Source organism: Glossina fuscipes, unplaced genomic scaffold (assembly GCF_014805625.2).
Source record: "Glossina fuscipes isolate IAEA_lab_2018 unplaced genomic scaffold, Yale_Gfus_2 121, whole genome shotgun sequence".
Lineage (NCBI taxonomy): Eukaryota > Metazoa > Arthropoda > Insecta > Diptera > Glossinidae > Glossina > Glossina fuscipes.
The window spans coordinates 5,099,447-5,121,261 of record NW_023998464.1 but is presented as its reverse complement, the minus strand read 5'-3'; the positions used below and the strand labels follow the sequence as shown (position 1 = coordinate 5,121,261).

Genomic DNA, 21,815 nt, shown 5'->3' with positions numbered 1-21,815 from the left:
AGAGACTAAGTGTTGCCAATAAAATTTGCTTATATTTACTACTTTCAGAACAACGGTGCCCAGCAACTGGCTTCGGAAGCAACGGTTTACATTATGCTAGAAGATGTTAATGACGAGATACCTTTATTTACTGAACGTGAACAGGAAACGGTTTTGGAAGGCGAACCTATTGGCACCAAAGTAACTCAAGTGAATGCCATTGATAAAGATGGCACATTTCCAAATAATCAGGTAAGCAAATTAACCCTAGCTGAGAGCTAAACAACATTCATTTGAAAGTTAAGGATGAAAGGGCAGAGCAAGAGAACAGGAAAAGATGGGAAAAAATAATGAAAAAGATACGTACGCTGTTAGGTTTTAGGTGTTAGGTGGCTTGGAATGCAACGCTAAGTAATCCGTTTGGAAGAATAAGTCGGCTTTCGTTCACTGAGGGGTACGTTCTGGTCGTTTTATTTATGCGGTTGTTTATCGTAAATAGGGATAATATTCGCATCCAAAAATTCGTTGCCTTAAACCCACTATCTGTGAGTTTACCTTTACGCTAAGATTTAACATCGAAAAATAACTGGTGTTGATTTTGCGAAAGATCAGACCAGATTTGAAAAGCCACAATTTATTATTTGTGAGCTCGCTTAATATAGTCTACCAATGGCAATTTTTTCTTAAGAAGAATCAACGATAAGTGCAAGTCAAAGGTTGCCAAGCAAGTGACAGTAATTTAATTGAAGAGAAGGTTTACTCTCTGATATGCCGCGACTAAGATGTTTTGTGCTTGCCGGTTAAAAAGCATTAACATTCTCTTTGAAATATTGGTTGTGAAAACGGCGAGAAAGGAATTGAAGAAAGGATATGTCTTTCAATTTGTCTTTGCACGACACCAGTATCTGCAAACTCTAGTGGAAATAACGTTATTTTTTGCAAGCTTTCTCGAATTATTTGCAAGCAAGAAAATGTCTTTTATGGTGGGCGTGCGTATCTCGTTTTAATTTGAAAAAATATCCTGCAGAACCGCAACCGACGTTCAAAAATGGCCAGCCGGTGTGCTAAAAAAGCGCCCACATTTGCAACTATCTGCTGGGTATGTAGTGAAATTAAGTGCTCTAAGCTAACGAAATCTTTGCTGAAAAACACTACCAGTAGCGAATGATGAAATTGAGTCGATCAGTAGAGCAAAATCTTTCACATAAAGGCGAACGTCGTATAATAATTTAATTGTTGAACGTACTGACGGCCGTCGCCACATTAGAAATACCGAAGCTTTAGCGACATTGTACTAGAGTATCTTAATCCAGACGTATTGTCTTCAGTTCGTCGTTTCTTGTTTCAATCAGTAACTTGTAGCGTGTTATACGTGCTTTGATTCTTAAAATGATACTCGAAATATCTACAATTGTTCCTATGATAAGATAGATACCAGGTTGAAATCGCCTGAAGTTCGATGGAGTGCAACGGCAGCGTATTTCGAAAATGAAATGAAATATTTCCAATGCAGTTCAAATGTCTTTTATTGAAGTGTAGCTAGCAATTCGATCTGAGGTCTGCAAAAACCCGTGGTCTACAAACCTCGCGGAAATTCATTTTCAATATTCATTTTGCATGACAAATCATTTCGCATAAGAAATCATGGTATTCTTGCATCTTGAAACGGACTTGTTCTCCATATATGAAAGAAGAAAGAAGTTAAAGACTGACCAAATAGCTGGTGATGCGTCAGTTGTTTCCATTTAAGCAAATAAGCCAGAAAATTTCAACGATATTTAAAGTTGTTCTATGAGTTGCAAGAAAACGTCTCTCAGACAAGAGAAAAGAAGGAAAGTAACATAGAGGGCTCGCTCTGATTTTAATTTTATTTATACCATAAATGTATGTGCATAATACGATGTGATTTCGCACCGACGCTTGGTGTAGAAATATTGAGACCGATGTTCGGCACTTCTTGCCACGGAATTTAATTAAAGCGCCTTTCTATGATTTTCCTTATCTTAAATCACTTGCTTCATTTTACAAGAATAATTTTTTTTTTTAAATTTCATTGGAAATGCCAAGATTGCCACGTGAGCATTATTTTCATGAACAGGCTTATAGAACTGAGAGCACTGAAAGCGAGAAAACTTTTTAATAAATAAATAAATCTACAAGACCTTGGAAACGATGTTTAAAAACTATGAAGTGCTCTTAAAATGTTAGTGAACGAATGTTCAAGAAATGTGTTGAAAAGCGGTGTGAGTTTGTTTTTTTATTTCTTTATTTTAATTTTCTTCTTTGTCTTTAGTTTCTTTTCTTTTAAGCTTAATGCACATCAGTTTCCCTGAATACTCTTCACATTTCTGAAATATATTTGAACAATTTCTCTCTTACCTCAAATAATTAAATTCAGTGAAAACTGATTGAAAATTATTATGCTTAAGCTTAAGAAGGAGAATTGAAAAGAAAAATCGAAACGGTATTAAGAAGAGTACTGCGGTACCTACAACCACAAGGAAAATTGTAGTGTTAAATAAGCACTACAGTAGTAAAGAAGTTGTAATAAGTCAGAATAATTAGCTTCTCAAGAGGGAGGCAGAAGGATTAAGGAAGGTTCTCCCCTTTCTCATGTAACATTTTCTTTTACTTAAATATTAAGGTTTTTATTTATTTATTTATTTTTTTTTTAATAATCTTACAAGGACTACCGTTTATTGTGTTGGACGAGTGCTCTTTTCTGAGTGCATATGATAAACCTTCTGCCTTTTTATATTTCAATCTTATTTTAGACTTTTTCTTTATACACTTTACAGGTTTATTACTACATTGTAGACTCACCACGTAATGAAGGCAAAGAATTTTTCGAAATTAATTTACAAAGCGGCGAAATATTCACCAAAACCGTTTTCGATAGAGAGAAAAAAGGAGCATATGCCTTGGAAGTGGAGGCCCGAGACGGTGCCCCTTCAGCACGTCCCAATAGCAACGGCCAACCAAATTCAGGTACAGTTTATTATTATTTACATAACATTGTCTTCTTAGAATTAAAGTAAAAGGCACGACGGTCGGTATGGATATAGTTTTGATCGCTTTACACTGCTTGTGTAAACTTTCCTTAAGTGCTGATGTTGCAAAAGAGGGGCTTATGCAAATTTAACTTGAATTTCGTTTGTTTTTTTTTCTCTGAGCGTAACATTTAAATCACTAGCAAAACTAAACAAGTATTTCAACAAATGTCGCTGACAAATACAATGTGGAAAAAATGAAAGAAACTTTTTCTAGCTTCGTTGTCTCCAGAGTTTTGCATAAATGTTTCTCTGTTTTTTTTTTTTCTTGTTTGTTCTCTTTTAACCACTATAAATTCAAAAGAAATAGCATGTTACAGCATACTGCGCTGTGAAATAAAATTTGTATTAGTTAGCGAAGTGTACAAATCAATTTAATGGAAAGCAATATTTAAAGATTTGACTTCCATTGGTTATGGTGCATTTTGCTGAAGCAGCTACGTCCTTGTTTCGACTTTTCGGTTGCACTTCAAGTAAATGCAAGAGATAGGAAGAGAAAGGAATAGAGTAAGAAAACATTTTTATGGCCCTCAAAGAAGGAGTCATATGGTTAGCAGGTTTTAAAAATGCATTTCACATATGTTTCAGACCGACTAGAAAGTGTTAGGTTATTTGACCGCACATAGAACATAGGTATTGTTAACCGTGAACGCACAAAAGCATCTCAAGCTAAGAACGTGGCTAAAAGTCTCAAATGCACATCTTGCTTAGCGTGGACATAAGGCTATTGTTTGTGCCGAGGTAAGGGGTTCTCAACATCCATCCGTACCATTCAACATAAAAATTAGATGTAAAAGGAAGCAAGTTTTACTTTTAAATCTGTAAGTGGAATCCAAAACTGGGAAGAGTAGAAAGAGTAGAAAGACGTCGAAGATTTCAGAACGCTTTCATCTACTCTTTGCTGTTTTTAAAAAGTACTCATGTGTTACATTATTTGGATAGGGTTAAGTTCATTTGAATACGCGCACGAACGTAAATATCAGTATGAATAGAAAATGAAATAGAAACGCAATTAGGAATAGGAATATGAATATGAATAAGGATGCGAATGTTGGTAAGGATGTGAACATAAACATGGATGAATATGATTGTGAACATGAATATAAGCATGAATATTAGCATAATTAGAAATAGGAATTCAAGTACCAGTATGATTAAAAATGACGTATATGAATAGAAAGAGAATCAAGAATAGGAATAGGACTCGGGAATGTAATAGAAATAGGACTAGAAATAGGTATATGAATACGGATAGGGACAGCAATATGAATGTGGATATGAACATAAGCAGGAACGTGAGCAAGGATATGAGTGTGATTGTAATTGTGAATATGTATATAAATATGAATATGTAAATAATCATTAATGAATATCGTTGTGATTGTGAATGTAAATGTAAATATGAACACAAATATGACAATGAATATGAACGGGAGTGTACATAAGAGTAAGAAATTTAAATATCAATATGATTAAAAATGAATACGGGCATGAGCACCTGTGTGTATATAAACATGATTATGAATAAGAGCACACGTATGATTACGTATGTAGTAGTGAATATGAATATGAACAAACATATGAATGTGAATATGAACTTGAACCTAAACCTAAACAGGAGCGTGAATATGCTTGTAATTAAGAATATGGATATAAAATTGGGCATGAACACGTACACAAATATAACTATGAATGTAAGTACTAGTAAAAGTATATAAATTATAACTTCCAGAGGACTGATTTCCTTTTAATTTACTGAAGAATTTTTTTGAAATGATGACTAACTAATTTCAAATCGAATATATTCGTTTTTATTCCTTCATGACATTTCCCATTAAACGGTTTGTTTACTTTTCATTCAACGAACTTCATTCCAATAGCATTAACAATATATGCTAACATGCCAAATATCGTGCGCATATACATATACATAAATATATGCCCGGATGCCGGCTGAAAGCAATACGAGTTAACTCTACCAATTTTCTTTTATATATGTCAACCATTATCCTCTTTAATTTTTGCATATTTTTGCACGCTCTATATCTACACAAGAACTATTTCCAACTACAGTTTGCGTTTATTATTCACAAATGGTTATCCAGTGTTTGTTTTGTGTACCGATATATGCCGGCAGGGTTTTATGTAAATTTTTTCCCTTTATTTACACATAGACAAAGTGAAATTTTGTCATTTTCAATCAAAATCTTATTAAACATCAACGTGTACATGAGCACATATATACTTGCATGTGATTATGTGCGCAGGGAACAGGGCTATAAAGTTAAACAAAACAAAATAGAGGTAATATTCGAAAAACTGACTCTGTGGTGCTATGAGAGTTCATAATAAAGCTAGTCGCGTAAAAGTGTAAATAGTCAATTGCGTTATATATATAGGTATTTATATGTACATATATGTACGCGTATATTATGTATTGTGTGTATGTATGCTGCGTATTACTATCCGTCTGAACTGACTATAATTATAGTGTTCAGTTTTTATTTGCAGAAACACTTTAAAGCATTTTGTTTCGTAGTTGCAGCATACGCTATCATTTCAGTTAACGAGATTTTTACATCCTACACCACGATAGAAGAGCATATTAAGTTTGTGCGGATGTATTCAACATGCAGGAGAGCTGGAGATAGACATACCTTTTATTATACTAACCTTTTCAGAGTCACTTTCTAAGTCGATCTAAGTTTGTTTGTCCGTCCGTCCGTCCGTCCGCCCGTCTGTACATCTTGGTTTCTTGTGTTCAACCTACAGTTCATAATTTTTGAGAGAGTTGAGAAAATTGAGAAAATTGCCAGACAGACATATGAATAAATACATTGACCGAAATGCGGTAGAGCATTTAATGGTGGGCCACGTTCGATTATGGAGTGCTTAATTGTCGGTACTAGAAAAATATGCAAAAAGCTAGGAAGTAATTACAAATCACAAATCGTTGACGTCCGTATGACCTGAGAATACATTTGTTTAATATCAATTTTTGTCTTGCTATCTTATACTAGCTAAGAAGTTCCGAACTGATACGGGTAGAGGAAGTTAATACACAGAAGCCAATCCCATTTTGAGTGAACTTTTAGAGATAGGAGTTGAAACAATTTCTTTAGAGTGAACAGTGTTTCATACATAATATTTTGCTTATCCTCTGCGTTCCACGAATGTACGCTTTCTTCTCGTACATGTGCTTAATTTAAGTAACTACTCAGTATTCGTAAGAGTTAAAAGGAAGAATTATTTTACGTTTTGCAATCTGGTTCGCTATATTGATGTAGTTGCGACACGAGAGATTTACAAATCTTCAAGTGGAATGTAAAGCTAAAGGGGCATCTTTTATTTCTTTGAAACGATCTTATAGAACCATTTAGATGTATTGAACGTAGTTCTAAAATTAGAATTCCCTAATTCACTATTTAAAGGATATTTCGTCTTTTTATTTCTAACGCCATTAGATCGACTTTTTCTTTACATCGAATATTTCTCTATGTTTTCTTTGTGACGAGCTTGCAGGACCACCAAAAAATTAGGATAGACATTTGTTCTAGGATTTGTTTAATTTTATTCTAAACCTAAAAGCATTTGTGAATAAAAACATGCCAGCAAAACCTCACTTACTTGGTGAGAAACTTATCTGTGGTAAATGATGCTAACAATTAGTCTATAATATTGTGACTTTTGTATTGTCTTCAACACATTATCAGGGATTTACTCGCGGAATCTCATTTTACAGTAGCTTAGAAAGCTTTTAGGAAATCGCAGAAACTGAGGTAAGACGACTACTACGTGTTACGCGAGTACAAATCTCAGCACGGTTGGACCGTACATGGTCGTAGCTATAACGATTACTAAACTGAAGAAGGCATAAGACTTACCAAATGACCGCACACCCTTCTTTCTGGCTATTGTCACCTCACATGGATAGGGCAAGTTCCCTAAGTAATTGATCACATTAGAAAAGAAAGATGTGGTTACCAAAATTTTACATGTGCTTACCAAAAGACTACAGGCGCTTCAAAAGCCGCACAGCTTAGGCTGGATTTCCAATATATGTTTAAAGGACAGTTCTTTTGTCTATTTATCGCTAGTTTGCCCGTTTGTTGAGGTCTCAAATAAAGTTAGCAATCCGCAAGTTCGGCCCACAAAACCGATCACTTTTCCATTCTTCTAAATGAAAGAGCCTCCAGGTGGGAGCTTTGAATTAGACTTTGAATATTAGCTACGTCGTAACAGAGAATATAGCCCATGGCCCATAGCCCAAAAACCCAAGCGTAATACAGGGGATTATTTAAATAAAAATGTCATATGAAATGTATTCAGCGTGGGACATATCAAATCGATATATCAAGTGCAATAGTTATTGAATGTAGCCCGTCGGATAACTGTTGATGAAAAGAGATTCGACCGAACAGAAGAGACTTTCCTGTTAGTTCCAAGTTTCGCCTTAACGTTGTGCTTATTTGCTTAATTTATTCTTAATTTATTTATTTATTTCTATTTTTTCTTTTATCTTGTACATCATATACGCAGAACTGTCTCTTTTAGCGAAACGCTGTCAGTAATTGAAAGGGAAGAAAACAAAAAGTTAAAATAAGAGCAAAAAAAAAAATAGTGAAATCAGCCATTGAAAAAAATAATCAATTTGTCGTACAAATTGAAAATGAAAATTTTATCCAAGGACATGCTCCATTCTTCTTCTTTTTTATTTATTTTTGTTTTAATTTTATTTCTGTTTTCTGTCGTACTCACTTACTAAAAACACAATAGTGCTGTGTCAGTTTATTTTTATTTTTGTTTTTTGTGCTCACTATCTCCTATGAGTGGATTTATAACAACAACAACAATTACTCAGACAGTACTACAAACAAGTGCATATACGTACACGTATAGCATAACAAAATATTTTGTATATTTGTTTGCATATATGCAGACATTTTTGCTGGTTTTTCAAAACTTTGCTTACCAAGTTGCAACATTTTTTTTTTTTTTTTTCAGATAAATTTCTAATTTTCAATTACAACTAAATATGTGTTTGTGACGTGTTGTTACGTTCAGCATATTTGTTAATAGTACTAAGTAAGCTCACGAAGTTACTTAAATTGTATAGACATTTGGTTACACGCGACAGCTCTGTTTCATATAAAACTCATACTGAATTGTTCAACAATTATCAAAAATTTTTTTATAAATCTTTTTCTCTACGAACGCAAAGCAACGACGCAAGGTCTCGTTCTTTTTTCATTTCTTTCATTCGCTTCTTTAGTTAGAAGAAGGCTTGTTATAGCCATTACAAACGTTTTTTTTCTTTTTTTTTTAACATTTTATGTACTTCACTGGTGCATTTTATTAATTGTTATCAACGAAAAATTTCCATTCAAGGCTGTTGTGTCAGCGCAATAAATGTGAAATTGTAACGTGAACGCAACTAAGTCATGCCCACTTGCACATAGCACAGGAATAGGCTTACATATGTTTCTATGGATGTTTTTACTACTAGTTACTAGGCCAATTTTGCAATAAAAAAACGACATTTTTAAACATGTTTCATTAGCGTTATAGTTTTCAAGGATCTTTTCCTCTCAACAATTGAAGCAAAATATTAGAATTTTAAATCTCAGTAAATGTACTTTAAATTAATTGATAAATGTTAGACAAATTAAAAAACAGTAGGCACTTTGCCGCGATGAAGAGAGATATATATCTTCGTTTTATGTATATTCAAACGATATAAGATTTATATGAGATTGTAAGTTCACTAGGCTCTATATTTTTTGGAGAACCTACTGGTATCCAAATAAATAAATATCAAAGACCTCGATTAGTGAGATATGCACTTGATGAGCACTTGTTGTCTATTGATGTTAACCCTCACGGTCGCACAAACTGCGGTAAATCTACCATCGACGACCGCAAATAAGTGTAAGTTGTTCATATGTATTACAACTGGCAAAGAATAACAAAAGAAAAACTTTCGGAGAATAGTATATGTGATGCATTGTAGCCTATTTAGCTTGAAGAAAAAAACCAAGAACCTATCAATTGCCACGCCCACAATCGTGATTTTTATAAATTCGCTTCATATAGCGCGTATTCAAGATTCAGAGCACATACTACCTCTGCTATTGTTATTCCATTGTTGTATGCATTTTATTATTCCAAGCCGTTCACTCTGTTTCGCTTAATTTTACCAAAAATGTTGAATGTCTTCATCGAGGGAAGTGCGTTGTAATCTGTGTACACAAGTGCTGCTAGCTGTTCTAGTCAAGGGGGATAATAAAACGATTGAAAAGAATGCTAAGCTTGCTGTTATCTTTGCTAAGGTAACAAATCCAGCTCCAACTGCTTAACGAAAATTTTGCAATTCATCAGGAATTTAAGTGTTGTTGACGATGGCTTTTAAGTTTCTGGTTCTCATTAGCAAATGCTTACCGGAACTTTAAATAATAGCACGTCTTTATCTTTTCATGTTAAAAATTTGTACAAATTTTTCATTTCTTTCTTTTTTCGTTTCTTTTTAGGTATGTACGACTTTTTCTATGCGACAAGCCTTTGAAAGTTATTCGCAAAATTTGATTTAAAAAATATGTAAGTGATTCTTATTATGTAAAGAAATTCATTAGCACGCAATTATGTTATTACAACATTCTTGTGTGAATTAAGAAACAATTTTATTAAACGCAAAAGGAAAGGGAAAGTTGAAAGACTGAGTGGGGTAGGTAGATAAATTATATGTTATGTTAAATATAACGCTTTGTAGTTATATGTGTATATAAATGTTACTTAGTGAAAGATGCTCAACCGACCGAAACTGTAACATAAACATTGTGCGAAACAAGATTTTAGGAGAAAACGAGTTGCCCCTAAGTTTCGAAATATTTTCATATGCAACACTGTTAACGCGCGTATTATAAAAAATTTTCTCTCTCTGTACACATCTCTCCTAAAAACAATGCAATGTGTCGAACACTGAAGTGTTCTCTCTGTTAAGGTCTTTTTGACTCAAATTTATGAAATTATGTTAAAATTAAAAACTTGAAACTATTCAAATTTCTCTGTTGTTCTCTTCTACTACAACAGGGCCTTAGTAACTGTAATCAATACGTCAGATATATCTGCGGGGATGTCGAAAGGAGAAATTTTTTCCCCTTTATCTAACATTATGTAAAAAAACCGTTCACAGAAATCGGAACATTAGTGTTATTCATTTAAAACTGTTGTTGTTCCTTTCCCACATATGAAACTCATGAAGAGTTTTTCCTACAGCTGGAGAGTTTTTGCAGACCATAGAAAAGTCGAAGATAAATAACATTGACAGAGGTTTTTTTCGAATTCAAAAATGAATTTTTAATAGATATTCTTTTGCAATTTCAATTCCCAGCTTGTTATTGAATGTTAATGGAAAAGAGTGTCGCATTAATCGAAATTCATTCTTGGGGAAATCTTAGCAAAAAAAAAAAAACTCTCCATTAGTTTCATATATGGGAAAGGAAAACAGTTTTAACTGAATAACACAAAGAGAGCTTTTTAATTTTTTTTTTATCTTTTTACATTGTTTTAATTTAACAGATATAAATGTCGGCGGCATTGCAATTTAACAGTTTATTCGCTACTGCTTTGCCTTTTTATCAGAGAATTTAGCTACTGCTTTCTTTAATTTGATAATAAAAATTATAGTCGCTATGATGGGTATAAAATGTGTAGTAATCATTCTAACTAAAAAATTAGGCAAGAAAGAAGATTTTATTCGGAGCCTATACACGCAATCTTTGTTTTAAAAAAGAATATGCAAATATTTATTCTACATCGGACCGTGGGCAATGTCTTTGGCATGATGACATCTTTAGAAAAAATATTCGTGTAACAACACCCAACGTATTTGCCGAATTAAAAGCCGGAATCTTTATTTTTGCGTTTACAGGCGAACAAAGAAACGAGCGGACGCACGGATGGACGGACAAATATGTCTAGATGAATTTATAATTTGATATTTATATTTATTTATAGTGTAGTTCGACAAAGACTTAAAACGGATATATGATGCCAATAAAAGTGATCAATACTGACAGTAAAAACTAAAGCGCACATTAAAAACCGTAAAATGTTGAAGAATAAGAAAAAGTACATCGAAGCTTAACAGTTCTATTGCTAGTACCTTCTATTGTGGAATGTAAACAAGCGTAGCTTTAATCGAAATTTAAATGAAATCAAAAAATTAACAGTCGATGTCTATCTTATTTAAATGAGCAAAAGGTGAAGGTAAAAATTACGCATTATTCTTGGTAACAAAAATGTAATTCCTCATGAAAACCTCTTTCAAAACAAAGTCGGTTTCTTAATGAATACAAGGCTGTTAGAAATTTTCTGTTTTAGTAGTAGAAAACAGGGAGTTCAAGTAAGTAAAGCTGACATCGTAAACCTAAAAAAGCGCTCCATACCAAGCACTTTGTTTGCTGCAGAACTGGCCTTTTTTTATATTTAATGTTTCGTTTACTCTTAACCGCGCCTTTTGAAGCGCTACGGAGCGTTTTTCAAAACTAGAACTCGTGCTCGTTTAGTGGGGTTATCAAATGCTTTCGCGTTCCTCTCTGGCATATATGATGGAGGTAACAGCTGGAATATACCATTTTAAGCATTTTCTATTATACTTTGGCAATTGTTTTTCTGTAGTTTGTTGTTAATTACGTGGCACAAGCTAAGCGCGACCTGGAGCTGGTTTCTTTCTGGTCTTTTGGATATTGTCGTATAAGTACGACGGTAGTATTATTATTATTACATATTGTCCTCGACATAGTCGAAGGTCTAGGCTCGAAAATAGTTCTATATCCTTTAAAACGTTTGCTTCGAGCGCCTTTTAAATCTCCTAATACGGCTTCGAGATTTTGAGCAACGGAACAATGTGCCCTGGCATAGGGCTATAATTTTGCCAAATGTTATGGCATGGTGATCGGACACCTATTGTGATGCCCTCTGGCTTTGCTTATCTCCGAAATTAAAGTCGCAGGCCCGAACAAAGAGTTGGACTCAATTCAATGAAATACAGTTCGCTGGATAAACAAAAGCGTCGTACTATTTACTGAAGGCGAGAAATTCAAGTTTGCTAAAGGCATTAATTTACTTTTAACAAATTTTGGAATTTTTTTTAACCAAAATATATGATCAAGTAAAGCTGAAATACTTAACAATTTTGGAAGCACTCTTGTCCACGTGTGGGTGCTTTAGCTAGAGTGAGTTATAGGCAAAGAGGGAAGGCAAGAAGTTGTAGTCTTCACTTTCACATGTAGCCAGCATTGTTGTACAGAACTGGCTAATTCCTGTTTTTTTTTTTTTAAGTTGATATATAAGCTTTTTAAAATCGTTTCAAACTCAAATACTTTAAGCAAATGAGTTTGCATTAAAAAAAAAGAGCCTTTCATACCCAATCACAACCGGTTACGTAGTGTTTATGTAAACACATTCATCATTTATTATAAAGAGGAAATATTTTGTCAGGTTTAAAATACAAAAAAAAAAAAAAGTTTACTCTGTGTTTTAAATATATGAGAAAATTATTCCATTATGAAAATAATTTCTGTGATCGTTAATCCTACAATCCAACCATCGCGCAAAAAAATCTTTACAGTTATTTTGTACCATAATTGATTGGTAGAGCAGGCTTGAAAGCGAATTTCGAATTCCCGTTATCGTAAAGTCTCCTGCGAAAATGGTCGAAAACTTCAATGTGGATGCGTCCCGCGTCCTAAACTTTTCTATGCATCGGACGACATTACTGCCAGCTTTATTAGTAGTAATTGCTTTTCTTGTCAACTTATTAATAAATCGAAGGTTTAAAGTATATGAGTATATAAATTTCAGATTCTTTTTGGCGTTTGTTTTACACTCAATTTGATACTCGATGTATGCGTGCCAAGTTGACGATTCGTGCGGTAGCTAAGACAGCTATTCTGTACGATCCATTTATCTGCAGGTTCTAAACAGAATGATAGATATAGCATACGGGGTCTTTAGTGAATACATCGGTATTATTATCATTATTACACCGACAATGAAATAAAATCCAAAAGGAAGCTGCATGGACGCTATAAAATATATTTATTGCTATGTCTGTCCGTTTTGTGTCCCTATGGTGTACGTTGTTGACACTTTCCTGGTCGAAAAATTTAATATATGGACTTCAGTTGTGGTAGAAGCATTGGTAGCTCTTGCACACGGGTTGGTGTTGCAAACGAACCAAATTGGTCAAAGGTTTCCCCCAGAGTAAGGTAAGATAGAAAACGACCCTATCCTGTTAATCGCTCACTAATTACGAGAGAAAGAAAGCTGAAATTTTCTAGATTTGTTTTATGGAGGATTCTACTATTCATTTTCAAAGGAAAGAAAGTGCGCTAGGCCCACACAAGGATGTAAATGATTCCATTTAAAATTTTTTTTACTTTTGAGAGTTTTTTTTTTGCCTATGACTTGCGAAGTAAACCTGACTGGTGGGCATAGGAGAGTCGGATCAAACCGGATTTAAATTTCTTACTTTTTTTCGTGTTTTTTGTTTAGGTGGCCTGTCAACTATGATAAGGTTAAAGCATAATAAATGAAAATAAAAAGCTATTAAATTAATACTATCAGCTTATGATTATAACATAGTATGTTCATATGGCGTATTGTCGTAAAAACAAAAAAAAAAGGGAGAGAAATAAAATATTGGAATTTTTTGAATCTCCATAAATTTTCATTGTTTGTACACATGCATCCATTCCGGGTGTGCTATGCAGATCACCTATTTGTTTGTCTGAAGCTCGACTAATTGGCATAACTTACTGTTAATTAATTATGTAAATAATGTTATCAGTAGAATAGGAAGATCATCTGCAAACTTAACGTCAATAGGGAGAGACATCTTGTCTCTATAGCAAGCAGCAAAATTATATTCGCTTGCGACCGCGTCTTCTATACTCATCACCTATATCCTATAAAAGGTTGAGAAAAGGACAAAAAGTGAACTTCCATAAAGTTGAATGGGCGGAAATTTATATCTGTTGTTGTAGTTTATAAGTAATGAGCAAAAGACACGGATGGTGAAGGTGTTTTCAGTGTTCTCTGAATACACGTGTGGGTATTGCAGGCGTGTTCTTTGCTCTGTTTAGGCCATTCGCAAACTGTTTTTAAAGTTTCAGACGACATCATCATTTTGGTGATAAGCACATACTAGATAGTTGGACAGAGTAAAAGCTATAAATTTTTTGAATCTCGCTTTTGCGCGTTGTAAATTAAATTTCTCCCATTTTCGTACACATATTACAGTACGCCCACGTGGCACTGAAAGTGAGTCCTTCGCGTGTCCTCCCAACTTGCATGAAAGAATTGCCAATGTTTCCGACAAATTAGTTGCAGATAGCTTCATTCTTGTGGGTAGCACACTATATGCGTGGACAGACAGACATGCTTAAATCGATTTAGAATTTGCTGTTGATCAAGAATATATACTCTTTGGGGGGTCTCTAAAGTTTCTTGCTGGCTTTTGCAAACGTTTGGACAAGACGAATGTTTCAACAATTGCCGCATATTTTTTACTCTCTCCTTTTGTTAAATTTCTCATTTTTCTTCTTTTTTTTTGCGTTACAAAGCTGGTGATAATGTGACCAATATTTTTATTTTGTCGCTTGATAGATAGCAACGCTGAAGCAAAACTTTTCTGCTAAATGTATTATAAAATTAGTTTACAACACGCGGGTATATCCCGTTTCTATACGTGTTACTTTAACTAATTTAAAGAATATTCGGGAGAAAGGTGAAAAAGGAAACCAGTTGTTGCTCACAGTAATAAAAAGAAGAAACCCCCATAACTATTCATATATAGGAGAGATGCCATCACTAAAACGACGACCATGACAACGTAGTCTTCATTTTTCTCAAAACTTAAAGAAAGTTTTTGCAAGGTTTTGTTAAGATATTTAAATGTTTTCCTTTGCAAGATCTTTTTCACTTTTAGTTAAGGTGAACATTTTGTAGAGGGACTTAAAAGTTATTCAATAAATGTGACATGAACCTGTAATTGGCTGAAGTGAGCGAGGATGTTCAGTGTGACAAACTTTTAACTATATAAAATTATAAATATTATAAATTGTTTAGTTTTGCTCTGATAAATTACTAAATTTCTTCTGAAGGACACTTTTGGAAAATCGAACTTATTGTCAAAAATAATTACAAACTCGTTTAGCATTGCAAGCCGCATTTGATTTTTCTTTCCCTTCATTCCCGCATTGGGATGCGTCATTTATCTGGGACAATAAGCAGAATATTCATCGATCAATTTAGAATTTACTATCAGCCCCATTTCGTAGAGAGGCATTTCTTAGCGGAATCGTTACTGGATTTGAAGAGTAGATGCTATTATAAAGCATGCCAAGCTACGATTTGCTGTAAACCGAAACCCAACGCCTGTCAATCCCTCAACTTATTTTGCTTCACAAATCCTGGGTTTTTATGAAATGGAAAAGAGAGAGAGAGAGAGAGAGAGAGGGAGAAGACAATTTAAAAATATTTTGTTGACAGCGGTCGTATTAGCAGAACATATTTTTATAAATATCTTATAGACAGCAGAGATGCAAATATATATATTATATCAAAGCTTTTATTGATGTCTGCTCTTCCTCTATATAACATAAGTCATGGTATTTCTTTGAATATAATCAATGTGATGTGGATTCGCGAACATTACGACATTTGACCTATCTAAGCCTATTTAAATACCTGCAACAGATATTAGACCGATAACTGGTTGTGGTGCTCTAGATTGCAAGTTGCATCTATGTAAACGGGTTACCTCAATTTGCCAACTTTATTATACCTTACATGAAATTCAGGATGTATCCGCTAAGCTGCAGTTCATTCTCAACATTACCCTCAACAACAGCAATAGGTGGATATATTGACTAGATGAGGGAGGGGTGAGGAGAGAGTTTGTTTCAATTAGATGAAAAGCTTACCCTTATCAGGAATGCGTTCACTTTTTGTGATAGTAGTACCGCTGTCCATCTGCTTGCATGGTAAAGCATGTAAAAGCTCACAACATTTATATATACATTTATCTTAATTAGTAGATTTCCAATATTTTCCTCAAAGAGAATCTTAAGTTTCTGCTTAATTGAATTCCGTAAGCGCTTAAATTGGTTAATAATCTTATTTGCTTCAAGGAAAAATGGGAAAAATTCCTACTTAAAGATTAATTTAGCTGTTGTTTTTTCATAGTTTCTTCTTATTTTGGTTTTTATTTGTTTACTGTGCGAATTGTAAAGTGAAAGCTCATAGTCGGTATCAAAGTGAAACTTTCACGTATCTTTCACGTCTGCAAAAAACTAAAATTAAATTCTAAATTATATGTGTTTTCGTATAATACGAACAATCCAAGCCATCACAAATATGCATGAAATGGAAACTGCACTCATTTATTAAAAACACAAGACTGACAAAAAGCACACGCAGGCAAAAAAACGCAAACACGACGTGTTACTCATAGAATTTGATTTTAATTTAAATGTTAACGTTCAAATATTCGTTTAATTTGCAAAAATTCTGTGACAGTGGAACTAAAAAAATAAACTAATAAGTCAAATTTAAATAAAATGACAGCATTTGAAAAGTTCACTAAAAAAGAAGAGAATAATAAGCAAACTATTAAGCCAGGCAGGCACCCATCTCCCCTCCATCCGCCTATTCACCTCATAATGCATATGCATTGGTAGGATAGCATAGCCCTGAACATCTATCTGTCTACCTCGTAGGTTTATTCTGGCAAATCACGAGCTTAAACCTTCAAAGCGAAAACGAACGCGCTGCATTGCACTTCAAAGAGCATTCGTTCTTCTATCAAATAGTGAAAGCGCATAAAATCACAAGAATTAAACGAAGCATAATTTATCAGAGCATAGCGAAATATTTAGAGCATTATCCTACGATGTCAGGCACACGCGTGGGATGAACACGTACACTCGTCTGCATTGGTGTGCCAGTGCCGGTAAGCTGACATTGACTATTGAACTGTATGTGAATTCGCTTTTTTTCTGACTGCTGTTCTTGTTGTTGCTCTTGTCGTTGCTATGCGTGAGCATATTGGCTGTGTAGTGTAGCAATTTTAAATTATTTAACGTTGTCATGGTTAAGTCTAGCTCGGATTTTGATTAAAGGAGAAGCGATTTTTTGCAGATTAGAAATTTAAAAGACAACACGACACGGTCACTTATTTAGATAAATACTTTTTCAAAAGAACTCAAAAAAAAAGCGAAGAAAAAAGGAAGAGTAAGAGAAAATTACTTTAATTAAAAAAATTTAGACTCTTTAAGTCGAATCGAATTGTTGTTGTGTCAACATGATTTTCTCTGTAAGCTATGCGAACTTATCCCTCTGCATACGAACACAATACGTTACTTTACTTAAGTTCACTTTGTTCACGCTGTTCTCGTTAACTGTGCTTCTTCTCAGTGTGCTTGGATTTTTACGAAGCAATAATTAGTTAGGCAAGACGATCGATATAAGTTCTAGGTTTAACATAAAACCTTGTTTACCGAATCTTTAAAAAATATTGTAAAAGACATACAAAAAGGATCCAACGTATCCACAGACACCGCAAAATTGATTGATGATTTTACTACTGATCGGCACGACCATCGGCATATCAAGGAGAAGTTATGGTTAAAAAACTCTCACGGGCCTTCGAAATTTGACTCTTGAGCTAGACATATATTTTAAGTTCGTGTACAGCGTTCTTATCTATGGCTAGGCCTAAAGCAAAGCCACGTAGTTAAGAAGCATGACTACCAAGTCGGCATAACCGAATTTAATGTTCAGTGCATTAACCCGTATTTTAATGACGCTAGGCGTTTGGTCGTCGCTGCAGTGAGTACCTGATTGGTAAAGCAATATAGCTGTGTCTGAGGGTTGCCATCGTAAAGTTCAAGCAGCATGCCTATGTTAGTGAGGTGCTAAGCCGATATGGCTTTTTGTTCATCTTTGAAGGTTAAGTTAACCATTCGTGCTCCAAGCCATTTAAATTTAGTCTTTGAAACCGGGAGTTGGACTATGGACAGAATGCCTCTAGTTTTCAGTTCATAATATAAGGACAAATATAAATCCTAATGACTTCATTTATTCTGCTAAGAAAACACAAAGAAATCTAACATGAATAATGAACTAAATTAATACGAACGAATAAAAACTTCGAGTGGAAAGAGTTAACTTTAATCAATTGAAGACTTTAAACGAAACATACTCGACACTAAACTTCAGTAGGCATGCGAGCAGCTTATTACAGGCGTATTTAAGCGTTGTGCTTTTTATGCAGATAAAAACTGTCTTTTTACAATCCAGCATGTGTTTTACACAACAGCGCTGTTGAATAATTTTGAATAAATTAATTTTAAAAAAATATTTTCAAACTAAGCAGAACAAAAAGGAATTGTTTTTGATTTAGTCATTAAAGTCGTTAGTAATCACACATTAGCTGAAAAATTCATAAAATCACATTGTCAAATGAAGCTTTTGCTCAAGTAAGCGACTTCTTAAAGTTTCTTGTTAAGTTCGTGTTATCTTTAAAATAATCTAAGCTATAAATTCTTCTTCGGTAAGGAGCGCACGTCAGTTCAATGGAAAAAGTTAGCCAAATCTAAATGCACACAGCTCACCCTACACCACGTCACTTATTGCAGTTATTCACATAACGACCTGTCGAAATGAGGTGTGATATGCGAAGGGGTCGAAAGATCGGTATAGTGTTCGTTTTTGGGCCAAAAGACGCCATCCACCAAAGAAGATGCCGATGCACCAAATTTCATCGTAAAATCTCTTGAAAACTTCGACTTTAGGTTGAACACATGAAAACAATACGGACAAACCGATAGACAATCTTGGGCCGGCATAGTAAAAAGTGGGCCTGTCTCAAGTCCCTGTGAGCGTAGCATACACCTGCGTAAGTTTCATACACCGCTATACCACAAATCATGTATAATTAGTTAGATGTCCACACAACGACCTTAGATCGCCATTTGATCAACGTTAGATGGATTGAAGAAGTAGATAGATTGAAGAGTGGATAACGTAGATAACGCATTACTTTAAGGAAAGAAAAATGAAAACAATAACGGCGCGATAATTTCGAAATATGTCTGTCCAAAATACTTCGTTTACTCCATTACGTAATTTTAATGTATGCTTGCAATAGATGGAGAGAGCGGGTTGTTATTATAATAATTTTTTACTTATTGTTAACTCCATTTAACTGGTTCCGCAGAGTAATGTGCTTTAAATCAATTGAAAAGATTTTTTCTATTCTTAACAAAGAACGGGAATAAAAGAAAAAAAGAGGTGCGAATAACAGGCACGTTATTTATGGAAAATACACATCAAGCCATTAATCTTTTCTTTCTTTTAGTTGCTTTTTAATTTCTTCCTTCGTTAGATATTTTAATGCACTCATACATAAACGTAATCAGACGGAAAGACTTAATTTAAGGATTTGCTTGCCACCGTATACTATTCAAGCTTTCACTTTTGTCTTTCTGTTTCGTCGCACAGCGTAGACACACGCTATTAAGATATTATCATAAAACTAGTGATGGGTGTTATAAATGATAATTTATTTAAAAACAAAAACTGCGAAAGAAAAAGAAATAGCAGAAGAATAGGCCGACACGGATATACGACATTCGCATAAAAGTTTAAAAATTCCACAAATCTTGAAGTGAATTAAAGCACTCTTCAAACTATAGCGTGGACTTAAAAGCCTTTATAAACTCTTGACGAGAGTTAGTTTTGTTGCAGAAACTAAACGTTGTTGAATGCTATGCAATAAAATCGAATTACTCTCTCTTCGCCCCGCACTTTTTATGATTTTTGCATGATTTCTCTAATAAAATACAAGCAAAGCTTTTCAGGACAGTCCCGTAAATGCATAAACAAAAGCCGAAAAAGTTAACATGTTTTAACAAGACATCTAATGGATGGCATATAAATTTCAAACTTTATTACGACCAGTGCATACGACGAGTTATGGCATGTGAATGCCTCTGATGTTTTCTCTTTTGTGCCGGCACATATGAACCCGAAAGCATCCAAGCGCTGTGTCTGGGTTACGTATAAAGAATATTTATCTTTTTCACTTTATTTCCCCGCAATTGTGCGCAAAAACTATCGCAATTTACATTTTCTTTCCTTTATTTTTTGACATTAAACGGAAATGTTTATTTAAGCACTATTTACTATTTTTTTGTGTTCATCACACTTTAATTATTGGAAGAAGAAATAGCAAGTAAATGCTTTTGCCTGCACTATCTATGCAAAACCAACAAGCATTATTGTCGGGCAAGGCTGACTATACACTGCTTAATCAATATCAAAAAATGTAATAAAAATGAAACACTGCTGCCATATAAAGTCTCAGCTTTCATGAGAAACCTTATATGAGGGCGTGTCCGGGGCGCAGACGGATGTCATCCAAGCTTCCCAAATGGTGAATTTTTGTATCAAATCTCTGTGATGGATCAATTTATGTCGCACAATTCTAAAGCCAGACTTATTTTTTGAAAGAAGAAAAAGAAGGAGGAACGGGCGCAAGAAATAGTCTCAAGACTTGTAAATTTGACAACGTCGTTCAATAAGCCAGAAGAGTGTTTTTCCGTCAAGATATATTTTTAAATTTCATTTTCCTATTCATATAAGATCTCTTTTAAATTAGGGCTTTATGAACCAAGCGATCCTAAAATTAGTCCGACCCCATAAATTGCGACCCCTGAGCTAAACAAAACAGACAAACAGACGAATCGGCAGACAAGCTTCAATCGTGTTATAAAATGGCTCTAAAAGATGAGTATACGCCCAATCTACGTAATTTATGTAAACATATCAAATAATAACAATAATAATAATAATAAAGAAGCAACACATAATCGAGCGTTTAAGACTTAAGAATTTATTTTATTTACGACCGATTTGAGTTATGAAATGAACGTTTTGAAATATCCCAAGCATCGTTACATCTGTTAATCCGTTGGCGGCCGTTGCGTGTGCTTGTATATGCAAACGTGTTTTTGTAAGCACCCCCTGATTGTAAAGTGGACGTGTTAAAACGGATCGTCAAACATTAGCCTTCTCCAATCAAGTCTGGCATATAATAGAACGTGTTTTGGCAAATCGCGGCGCTTCCTCCCATTAACTCCATTTGCCAACTGTACAAGTTCGAATCTATCCCTTGTCATTTCGCGTGGTAATCTTGGTTGTTAGGGATGACTGTACTTAGCTTCCTTCATAATCTCATCAAGTTTTCAGCGTAGACTTTTTATACCGTACCTTAGGTTAGGTATATTACTTTTTCCACTGCTTCTTAAATGCTTCTCTAACAAATGAGACCACGGACTTCTTTTCCAGCTTCCCATATACAAATTTTTTCTTTCTTTTCTTCCGGCCTTGTAATTTGCTTTGGCAATGAACGATACGAATTTGCACTCTAGTCTGCTGACTTATTAGTAGTTACTGAATTTAATTAGCGAAGTTTATGAAATAGAATTCGATCTTAAAGTGTCATACTTTATCCATGAGAGTTGAAGTACTTTTCGCACAGCCAACGTCTCGATGCGCCAGCTCAAAAGAGCTTCGATCTCTAACTATCAGCTTGTCCGATACCTTAACATTTAGAATGCTATCGCTATCTAGTAAGCCAAAAGTTTTGCATTTTTTAGGTAACTAGATGACTACACACTGAATGTTGTTATATCACTCGTTTTTATAACATAATGTTTT

General features: G+C 34.3%; 1 protein-coding gene across 4 annotated transcripts in view; it reads left to right on the top strand.

Annotated features, from left to right (window-relative positions):
* The window catches only part of LOC119640578 (neural-cadherin), a 267,493-nt gene that overhangs the window by 138,207 nt on the left and 107,471 nt on the right, over positions 1-21,815 (top strand). For all 4 annotated transcript variants that reach the window (XM_038038714.1, XM_038038713.1, XM_038038712.1 and 1 more), the window contains 2 exons: positions 49-231; positions 2,778-2,967. In XM_038038714.1, coding sequence (XP_037894642.1) covers positions 49-231; positions 2,778-2,967 — 373 coding nt within the window. The remainder of the gene's footprint in view (positions 1-48; positions 232-2,777; positions 2,968-21,815) is intronic.